Here is an 11,739-nt window from a genome sequence, read left to right on the forward strand (position 1 = left end):
GCTTGTGGCAAACTTTAAACGAGACTTTTTATGGATATCTTTAAGAAATGGCTTTCTTCTTGCCACTCTTCCATAAAGGCTAGATTTGTGCAGTATACGACTGATTGTTGTCCTATGGACAGAGTCTCCAACCTCAGCTGTAGATCTCTGCAGTTCATCCAGAGTGATCATGGGCCTCTTGGCTGCATCTCTGATCAGTCTTCTCCTTGTATGAGCTGAAAATTTAGAGGGACGGCCGGGTCTTCGTAGATTTGCAGTGGTCTGATACTCCTTCCATTTCAATATTATCGCTTGCACAGTGCTCCTTGGGATGTTTAAAGCTTGGGAAATCTTTTTGTATCCAAATCCGGCTTTAAACTTCTCCACAACAGTATCTCGGACCTGCCTGGTGTGTTCCTTGTTCTTCATGATGCTCTCTGCGCTTTAAACGGACCTCTGAGACTATCACAGAGCAGGTTTCATTTATACGGAGACTTGATTTCACACAGGTGGATTCTATTTATCATCATTAGTCATTTAGGTCAACATTGGATCATTCAGAGATCCTCACTGAACGTCTGGAGAGAGTTTGCTGCACTGAAAGTAAAGGGGCTGAATAATTTTTTATTTGTTAAAAAGGTTTGAAATATCCAATAAATTTCGTTCCACTTCATAATTGTGTCCCACTTGTTGTTGATTCTTCACAAAAAATTACAGTTTTATATCTTTATGTTTGAAGCCTGAAATGTGGCAAAAGGTCGAAAAGTTCAAGGGGGGCGAATACTTTCGCAAGGCACTGTAACTGTGTATCGTCTTATCATGTGTAGTGGATGAATAGAGTCTGCAGACACACAAGGCACACAGCAGCGGAACAAGTGTATTGTTTTTACAAGAGCAGCTAACACTGAGAGCTTCAGTTTACAAGCTGTTAGCAAATTCAGATAGACAAACCAAAGCTAAAAGCTAACTCACCCTGCGTTCACTCATCGAGCTTCCCTCAGCACTCTCATGAAAACAAGAATATGACCAGACTTCAGAGCAGCGTGTTGTCATTGCCCCCCCCCCCCCCAGTACACCCCTCACATTTTTGTAAATGTTTGTACCTTTATTTTATACCTTTTCATGTGACAACACTGAAGAAATGACACTTTGCTACAATGTAAAGTACACAAATGTGAGGGGTATACTCACTTTTGTGAGATACTGTATGTATTTCATAGATAGAAGCAGAACATGCAGAGTTAAAAGGATCGGATATTGAGCAGGTGAAGAGCGAGGTAGAGTGAAAATAGATGCGTGCCGAACCAGGTTGGTTACTGCTGGACAGAGCAGGGGGAACCGTCCAGAGTGAGAGACTCTGATCCGAGCAGGTCCAGAGCAGAATCCGGGAATAGTTTAGCCAGAGAGCAGAAGGGAGGAATGCTATTTCCGGTAGCGGAACTAAACCACACTTTATTATGCATAATTCACTGTTATTATAGCGACTAAATGTTCTTCTTCTACAATCGGCCTAATATAATTATTTAAATGTGTTCATTATGTTGTTGTTTGTTTGTTGTAGCTACAGTTTACTGATTAATTTTAAAATGGAGGAAATTTGACTGTTTTGATCTGTAATGAAATTATGCAATTGTAAAATGAATAAACACCATAACTGCAGTTAACACTACAGTTGTCATCACTCAGTTTTAAGTGCTCCCACACAGTTGAGGACTTCATGTTGTTTTCCCTTTGCTGTGAACTGAAATGTTATGTTAACTGCTGTGTGCGGAGGTCGTGCGCACGAAAAACCCCTCAATATATGAATCTCATAATTGAAAGTCGAATGTGAGTCCAGTCCTACTATTTAACTTTCGTGTTTTCATGCTGTGAGATGTTTTTGTTCTACTTTACCTCCACTACATGTTTCTGGTGTCTGGAGTTGCAGATCCATTAAGTCTTTCAGGAAACATGTTGTGTCTCACAGACATGAAGACATTGCAGGTCTTCTGTTTGTCGAGGCTTTTCATCACTTGGGGATTGGACTCAGAGAGTGTCATTAGGTGCGTTTGACTTCATGTGGTGCTGCGCAGCGCTGACCTAACATGATGCATGCTGAACTTAACATAAGGCATGCTGGTTAGAAATTGTGTCCAACTTTCTGCTGCAAAACGTCACCATGTAACATGACATTAAAATCTCACGGGATTTTTGTCCGGCTGCACAAAGTTGGAACCACCTTCTTATCTTGTGGCATTTGCGGCATCAGTCATTGTTCTAAACTCACAGTAGGCTCACGCAGTCCGACTTGACGGCGCTGTTTTTATACCTCACATTAGATTATCAAGTTGGCGAAAGTCAGCAGTCAATTTCTGTCAGAAAGGCTGAGTGCTGAGGCAGGAATGCTGAGTGTGGACCCAAAATTTGCGAGGCGGATACAGTTCAAAAAGCTTTATTACGAAAAACAAAACAGACATGTATGAGCACATTGCGAGAGTCCAAACAAAACAGTAATCCAAAAACACAGATATCCAAAGGGAAGATTCCAAGAAATACAAAGTAATCCAAAGGGAAGAATCCAAATCGAAGGAACAAAGCTCGGACAGAACACTCACAACAGACTATGACACCACAAGGACTGAACACAATTGAGGGCAATATATACAGGGACACACAACACACACAAAGCAGGCAGGGCAATTAAACACAGATGAGAGCATTGGGAATCAAGGTAGACAGGAAACAAAAACACCAATCACCAAAATTACAAAATAAAACAGGAAGTAAAGCTACAGATACACAAGGATATACTGTATGTAACTAAATACAACAGAAAACAAGGAAGCAATGCTTCACTAACAAAATCTAACAAGAACACAGAGGCAATGGGTAAAACAGAAATAGAAATTTAACAAAATAATAGAAAAACACCACACTCAAAAATCCGTGTGTGGTTCGTTCTTTCATTATTTCGTTTCAAAACCAAATCGGAAAAAACAAAAAAACAAGTCATCTGTTTTGTTTTTCTGTTTCAAACCCATGACCGAAAACAAAGGAGCTCAGACATGTTTGTATTTTTATTATTATTATTATTATTATTATTATTATTATTATTATTATTATCATATGTAGTCATTTTGCTACAATTACACATCACACAACAGCTGCGGCTGTGTTTGCACCTGACCTTTCTGTAAGAGGGAAGAATTTAGAAAGTTGCATGGCGCTGCAGAGAGCCCCCAGCTGCAGTAGTGCATGGATGATGCATAATTTCATCCAGCCTTAGGGATAATAATAATAATAATAGCGACACAACCCGTACAGGAGAGTGAGTGGGCGGACCAGGAACAGGAGATCGCAGAGCAACTGGCTCGCTGCAGACGGTCAGTGAGCCTTCCCTCTGGCAGGATGAAGTTCTGATTTTACGCAAGATCCATGATGATAGAGAAATTAATAAAGCATTCTGTGAATATTTTAGACACCCCCCAAAATATCAGAAATATTGCTTTTAGGGGAGCTGATGTCTTATTAAGGTGAGCTAAGCTCCCCCTGGCTCCCCCCTAGTTTGCACCATGCCTACAACTCCTGCTCACTCCCCAACTTGTCACATATGGACCCATGGTCAAGGCCTATGTAACGCAGTGGGGGAAGCCCTGTAGCATCCGTTTGTGATAGTAAAGGCAGGTAGGATATGATAAGCTATTATACATACATGGTTGGGGTGAAAGGAGGGCCAGGACCTTTGAATCAGGAGACTTATGTTTGTGTATCCTGTGAAACAAAAAGTCAACATTAGGCTAAATATTTTTATATTTAATTTTATATAAGGCTATTTCTTTTCAGGTTGCATCACATCTCATATCAACTGTGGCGAATATGATTGTAGAAGTGAGCACTATATTACAGAGCCTCAAACACTCAAAATTATCCAATTTCTAGCTTAAGTAGGCTACATCAGTATCAAGGAAGCATTTTGTTTTGGGCTGATCTGAAGCAGCTGCTTACTCGAGCAATATAATAAAATACCCGAATATGTTTATCAAGGGTTTTTTCTCGAGGCTATACGGCCAGGGTCCGACCTCCTCTCCCTCGCCCTGTACGTTCCAGCGCCCCGCTCCCCCTCCGTTAACTCTAGTATGGGTTGCTGGCTGGATTAAGTCTGATGCTCCTGATTTTACGCATAATCCATGTACTACTGCAGCTGGAGTATGTCCGCAGCGCCGCACAACTAAATTCTTCCATCTCATAAAGAATATAAAGCTCAGGTCGAAACAGTGTAGCCTGAAGAGGCTGAACGAAAATTACCCGAACATAGCTGCAGCCTCCGGTACTGTCCTGTTTTTCTAACTAAAAACCCACTAATGTTGATGTTCAAGCTCATCTTAATTATATAATCAGGCACCGCCATCGCCCAAGTGTATCTGCTTCAGGTTTATCAAGTATAACACACAAAGCTACTCAAATCAGACTCATTAAATATCAAAAAACAATATTATCCTTTTTGGGTTTAAAACAGAAAAACAAAAACAAATGTCTGTTTTTTTGTTTTCTGTTTTTCTGTTTTGGTTTTAAAACAGAAAAAAACAAAAAAGGACTTGGTTTTTTGGTTTTCACGATTCGATTTTTAAACGAAATAATGAAAGAACGAACCATACACGGATTCTCAAAAATTCATGTATGGTTCGTTCTTTCATTATTTTGTTTCAAACCCAAATCGGGAAAAAAGAGTTTTTTTTGTTTTTTCTGTTTTAAAACCAAAATGGAAAAACGGAGAACCAAAAATCAGACATCTATTTCATTTTTCTGTTTTAACAAAGGAGCTGCATTTTGTTCTATCTTTGACTGGTGTATCCCTACAACCCATCACTCCCCCACTTGTCACATATGGTTAAGTTGTTTGTAACTCACTGGGGATCCCTATAGTGTCACAAGTGGGGGAAGCCCTGTAGCTTCAGTTTGTGACGGTAAAAGCAGGTATATGATATTTAACAGAAAAGACGGAGTAAGAACTGGTTGAGGTGAAAGGAGGGCCAGAATCAGGACTGAACCAGGAGACCGGTTTTCGTGTCCAGTGTGAAACAAAAAACTCAATGTTACATATTTAAGCTATTTATTTTATTTTATAGCCTATAGGCTAAGGTTATGGCGAATATGATTGTAGAAGTGAGCACTATAGACCTATGATAGCCACATAGGAAAAAAGAAATATGAGAATATGGGCTACTTGTTTTGCAAGATCGCGTCAAACTGGAGGAGCCACTCAAGCACTCAAAATTCTCCCATATGTAGATTAAGTACATAAGCATCAAGGAAGCATTTTGTTTTGGGCTGATCTGACGCGGCTGGTACCTGAGCATTGTAAGAAAATTCCTGAATATGTTTATCAAGGGGGCGCCAGGGGGAGCTTTCCTCCTCTTAATAAGACATGAGCTCCCTTGAAAACATGATTTGTGATATTTTGAGGGGTCTCTAAAATATTGACAATATGCTATTTTTGCCATTCATTTCTATTTTTCTGTAGCCTATCATCATGGATCGTGCGTAAATCAGTAGCGTCAGGCTTCATCCAGCCAGAGGGATCACCGACCAAAATATTGAAATTTGAAATATTTTTGTCTTCCATGTTACACACTGTAAGCAGATGGCATCATTGGTGCATTTCTTCAAGTTCAACAGTGTATAATTATGTTCTTTATTTCATTAATCTTATTTTTATCCATAGGAAAAGGTTTGTATATTAACTCTGAGTTGTTCATGTGTTCATGTAGATGTGCTGACAACACAAAATGACCTGTATTTAAAACCTGTTCCTTCACAGTGAAAACCGGAGCTAAACACTGCTATCAAACACTAAAATCAACTGTCTTAGGAGAAGAGTTACAGTTTGGTTTATCTGCTTTGTAATGTCAGACTTTAAGCGGCTCCAGATGTTCTGAACATGCTTCCTCACAGCCGTAAATAATACATATCCAGGCCCTAACATCTCGTTAACCAGCAGTGATCAGTGACCTTTGACCACACAACCCTTAACCTTTCCACCCTCACTGTCTCCTCTTCCTCCCTCCTCCACCCACCCCTGCCAGCTCTGCTGGCCCTCGCTGTCTACTGTTGTGGTAGAAAGTACAGTAGGTACAGTGTTGATAGTTTCCTACTCTTCTTTAATTAACTGTCCTGTCTGCAAAGGATGCATGATTAAGTCTCTTGTACTGCATGTCTGCATGTCAGTTGAATACCTGAGCACTTATATTTAACAGTCTGGTTCTGTTTGGGTTGTTCAGTTATTGACTGCATGTCAAAGGCACCCCCTGGGATTTTGTTTTTGTGACCAGTCCCGCCACCACAAACCCTACAGTTTTCTAAAACTCACCTGTGAACTGGTTAGAGTTTCAAACATAAAAACTGACCTGGGAGGTCATTTAAGGGTTTAGGGGTGAGTGATGTAGCTTTAATATGAGAAGTTTAGGACAGTGCATGTATATCATTAAAGGACAATTGTAGTTTATCACAACTTTGGTTTTATTTTCAAAGTTGTGTCAATTATAGAAAGACTTAGTTGGAAGAGAGAACAGAAGCGAAATATAAAATGATTAACTCCAGTCAAATATATTTTTCATCCATGCCAGTATCACAAATCACAAATGTGCCTCACATGGCTTTACAATCTGCACAGCATATGACCTCCTCTATATTCTCACAGCTGGTTTGTTTCCAGCCTGTCTGATAAACCCTAAGTTGTAATGAACCTTAATGACTTCTACCTGGACATCTTTGATATGTTGGTTCTTCACTGCATGAGGAGATGATGTTACTGCTGATGAAGATAATGGGGATGTTGGGTATAATAATAACCAGGGACCTAACCCACTCTGTTTGTTTCCCTCTGCAGGTATGGTTGGACGAGGAAGAGGAGGGAGGTGAGGAAGGAGAGTCAAAGCATCCTGTTGTGTTTTGCATGCAGGCAGAGCATGCTGGGACCAGGACATACTTCTTCAGCACTGACAGCCATGAGGAGCAGGAAGAGTGGATTAGAGCCATGAGCGAGGCTACAGAGGTCAACATTAGGTCACAGAGGTGCTGTTCACACAGAGCCACACTCAGACACACAGTACACACACACAGATTTGATTGGGCCTGTCCATTATGTCCAGTCATGGCAATACTGTATGGACTCATATGGACTACTCATATCTTAAAGGGGCATTATGTAGTTTTCAGCAGCTACTAGTGGTGCAGTTTTAAGATTGCAACCAGGTGTGTGCTCGTACGCGTGCTCGCTTCAAGAGAGCATTTTCCGAAAAACAAACGGTTTCATTGAGAGGTCCAGCAATAGATGTGGAAACACTGGCATACCGGCTGCTTTTCTCTAGACATGTTCATGCTCTGTGACTTCAATATTCCCGGCTCAGAGGCAGATTAAATCAAACCCCTTTTCGGCTGTGTAACGTTATTTTTCAGACAGTGCAGCCAGCTGGCATATTGGCACAATCCTCCCAGAAAATAAGGCAGTGTGACAGTGGCTATAGACAGACAGGGAGGCAGCTTCACACCACATGCTGGAAACTCAGGTAAACTCCCACTGCAACGTTACAGCAATATTTTTATCAGCTTATGGTTGAACTAATCCATGCTCGTTACATAATAACGTTACATTTACTGCATTTAGCCAACTTGATATATCGGCTCACCTGTCTACTTTCCAGAAACTATGTTTACTATCTGTGTATTTTTCAACGGAGGCTCAGCAATGTGAACACAACTAAATGTTTTAGATGATAACAAAATGGTTAGTGAGCCGGACTGAATATTATAAATTAGATTGTTACCACACTCTATAACTAGACTACTAAGGTTACTGTAGTGAAAAACGTTTTTTTCCATTCCATTTTTCCCATTGTGTTGTTGTCCTGTGCGTTATGTTGCATTATTGTTTTTTTTATTATGTAGATCATGTAAGTTACAGCGACTGAGAGGTGGAGAAGCTGTGTAATGGAGTATTGGTAAAACTAGGCTTCATCCCGAACCAGGTGCTTTTACTTAAAAAATCAAAGATTTATTAATAAGTAATTTCATTGAAAAACTTTGCTTTGCTTTTTGCTTTGGTGCCATCTGGTGGTGATATCAGGAACGACACTGTAAATGTCCAGAATGATGTTGTTGGGTATGGGACTTCCACTTGCATATTATCTTCCATTCATATATACGTCTAACAACATCTTTAACAATCACTGACTGATTTATTCTTAGTTACAAAGCTAAACACGTGTGGGGGATTTCTTGAATAAGAAGCAAATGCTCAAATAAGGAAAAAAAATAAGAAATTTTTACTAAGGATAAATCACACACTTCACATTAAATGTAGCCAGGCATTTGGCTCTGTAGTATTGTGCACCAGCTGCAGGCTGGCAGGTAATGAACCCATGGGACAGCAACAATGAATGTCTTCTTAGAAAAACAAAAGAAAAATTAAAATAATTGAACCAATTAAGAATGTGTTGGTAACATTGTGACTCACTAACAAAATATACAGAAAAGCATGACACAGGTACAAGCACAATGTTCCTGCATTATTAGAAAGAAAACAGTATACACAGTATGAATGGTAACGTACTGGCCCAATTCAAGCAGTGCATATGATGCAGATCAGTACAGCATGACCTGCTGTCAGTCATTTGCCTCTTGTCTCTGTAAGTCAGTGTGAACACAAACCACACCAGAGATAAAAAGCAATAATGGATCATTTTGTTTGTTGGCAAGTAAGTTTAAAGGAGAAATGTACAAAACACTTCATTCCTAAAAACACCAAATGACTGTTATGGGTTTGATCCATGTGTTGGTGACAGACTCAGTTACTTGGCTTGGTGCTGAGAGTTTAAATTCACTGACTCTGTAATATTTTTGAAACAAATCAAAGCTATCTGTCTCTTCTCATGCATTCTTTTTCCTTCAACCTTCACAGAACAAAATCAGACACCACAGCTGCTGTCACCCACACCATGGTGACCAAGGCACCCGACCCACAAACAGAACAGGATCCACAGAGTGAAACTGACAGTAACCTGCCCCCCTACCCTAAGATCAACGGGGTCGACAGCCTTGGGACACCCCCGCCCCACCCCTGCACTCAGGAGGGAAAAAAGAATGACGGAAGACGAGGAGAAGGTGAAGATGAAGGGGGGGGACCTAGCCCTGACCACGCCTTCCACCCTAATCACCATCCAAATGGTTGGGACAACTATGGACCTCGCAGTACCATGCCGCACAACAGCAATAGCAAACCCCCTCCATCCAGGAGCCACAGTGCCCATCGTGCCCTTCAGGGACACCCAGAGGGGAGTGCCGGCCCATCTCAGAACCCCAGGGAGCAGCAGGAGAACGTGGTGATGAGGAGGGGCTTTGTGCCCAGGACTGCTCCAGAGAGGGTGGCCCAGAGGAAGAGCTCCATGGCCCAGCTGCAGCAGTGGGTCAACCAGAGGCGATGCATGGCCTCCCAGGAGGACATCAACAGGTAGATCAACCCTGTCCCTTTTTGCAAGTCTTCTGTGTTGTTTTTTGCACTTAGCTTCAGATTACAGTTCAGTGGTTATGGGATACCAGGACACTGATGGTGCTGCTGTACTGTAAGTCACTTATAAAGACCTTACACTGGCATTCATTCATTAAAACAGGTCTTAAATGTTTTCTTGTCCTTTTGTAGGATTAAATAAATGCCGTAATGTCATGAAAAAATATTTTTTGTGTGACTTTACAATTTACTGCGTTTGGTGTGACTTGGACGTTACACAGCAGCACAGGTAACATTACGTCAGTGTTTAGCTTTACGCTCTGGACTGTGGAGTGTTCGTGGTGCACAAGCAGAAAACAAAACGTCTCTGATGTGCTACTAACAAGCTAATGTTAGCTCATCGCCTCAGAATGGGCAAGCGTCTGAAGTACAGAAGGCCAGAGATACAGACAAGTTGGCTAAGAGCAGTGGCGCTGAGGTTAGCACAACAAGTGGATCAGTGTGCGAGTCAGTCACACTATGGCGAGCGCTAAAGAAACAGCTGAGCTGGAAGACCTGCATGCAGGTTACAGGTCAGTTAACATTACAACAGCAACTGAGAGACAGTTATGTATAAGACGAGGACCGTGTCTGTGTGTCAGCGTTGTGCCACTGTTGCAGGGTAACGTTATGTGAATAGAAACATCCAACATACTAACGCACATTAAACTTACATCACCCCGATGTGCTGATCACTGGGACGAGGAAAAATCAAAAGTAGAGCCCAACTCCTTATCCTCACTGCTTTCACGCCAATACTATATTTCAAGCAGCCTTTAGATGCAAAAACAGAACAGGATGAATAGTCACTGAAGCTATTGGCATAGTATATTACATTACATAACCTTATTCAGCCAAGGGGTGACTAATTGTAACAACTCATATTGCACTAGTTAGGGCCCGAGCATGAAACATGCGAGGTCCCTATTGAAACTGTAGGGATTATTAGGGCCCGAGCACGAACCGTGCAAGGTCCCTATTGTAACTGAAGAGATTATTAGGGCCCGAGCACGACCGTGTGAGGTTCCTATTGAATTTGCTAAGATAATTATATATATATATATATATATATATATATATATATATATATATATATATATATATATACATACATACATACATACACATACACACACACACACACACACATACACACACACAGTGAGGAAAATAAGTATTTGAACACCCTGCTATTTTGCAAGTTCTCCCACTTAGGAATCATGGAGGGGTCTGAAATTGTCATCGTAGGTGCATGTCCACTGTGAGAGACATAATCTAAAAAAAAAAAAAAATCCAGAAACCACAATGTATGATTTTTTAACTATTTATTTGTATGATACAGCTGCAAATAAGTATTTGAACACCTGAGAAAATGTTAATATTTGGTACAGTAGCCTTTGTTTGCAATTACAGAGGTCAAACGTTTCCTGTAGTTTTTCACCAGGTTTGCTGAGAAACACGGAGTTTGAGCTCCCTCCAAAGATTCTCTATTGGGTTTAGGTCTGGAGACTGGCTAGGCCACGCCAGAACCTTGATATGCTTCTTACAGAGCCACTCCTCGGTTATCCTGGCTGTGTGCATCGGGTCATTGTCATGTTGGAAGACCCGGCCTCGACCCATCTTCAATGCTCTAACTGAGGGAAGGAGGTTGTTCCCCAAAATCTCGCAATACATGGCCCCGGTCATCCTCTCCTTAATACAGTGCAGTCGCCCTGTCCCATGTGCAGAAAAACACCCCCAAAGCATGATGCTACCACCCCCATACAGTAGGGATGGTGTTCTTGGGATGGTACTCATCATTCTTCTTCCTCCAAACACGGTTAGTGGAATTATGACCAAAAAGTTCTATTTTGGTCTCATCTGACCACATGACTTTCTCCCATGACTCCTCTGGATCATCCAAATGGTCATTGGCAAACTGAAGACGGGCCTTGACATGTGCTGGTTTAAGCAGGGGAACCTTCCGTGCCATGCGTGATTTCAAACCATGACGTCTTAGTGTATTACCAACAGTAACCTTGGAAACGGTGGTCCCAGCTCTTTTCAGGTCATTGACCAGCTCCTCCCGTGTAGTTCTGGGCTGATTTCTCACCTTTCTTAGGATCATTGAGACCCCACGAGGTGAGATCTTGCATGGAGCCCCAGTCCGAGGGAGACTGACAGTCATGTTTAGCTTCTTCCATTTTCTAATGATTGCTCCAACAGTGGACCTTTTTTCACCAAGCTGCTTGGCAATTTCC

At 41.4% G+C, this 11,739-nt stretch overlaps 1 protein-coding gene across 1 annotated transcript in view; it reads left to right on the plus strand.

Annotated features, from left to right (window-relative positions):
* plekha6 (pleckstrin homology domain containing, family A member 6) overlaps positions 1-11,739 on the plus strand; it is a 117,729-nt gene that overhangs the window by 59,749 nt on the left and 46,241 nt on the right. Inside the window, exons 7-8 of the mRNA XM_046075724.1 lie at positions 6,845-7,029; positions 8,915-9,463. Of these exons, the coding sequence (XP_045931680.1) occupies positions 6,845-7,029; positions 8,915-9,463 (734 nt within the window). The remainder of the gene's footprint in view (positions 1-6,844; positions 7,030-8,914; positions 9,464-11,739) is intronic.

The sequence above is a fragment of the Micropterus dolomieu genome, linkage group LG18 (assembly GCF_021292245.1).
Source record: "Micropterus dolomieu isolate WLL.071019.BEF.003 ecotype Adirondacks linkage group LG18, ASM2129224v1, whole genome shotgun sequence".
Taxonomy (NCBI): Eukaryota; Metazoa; Chordata; class Actinopteri; order Centrarchiformes; family Centrarchidae; genus Micropterus; species Micropterus dolomieu.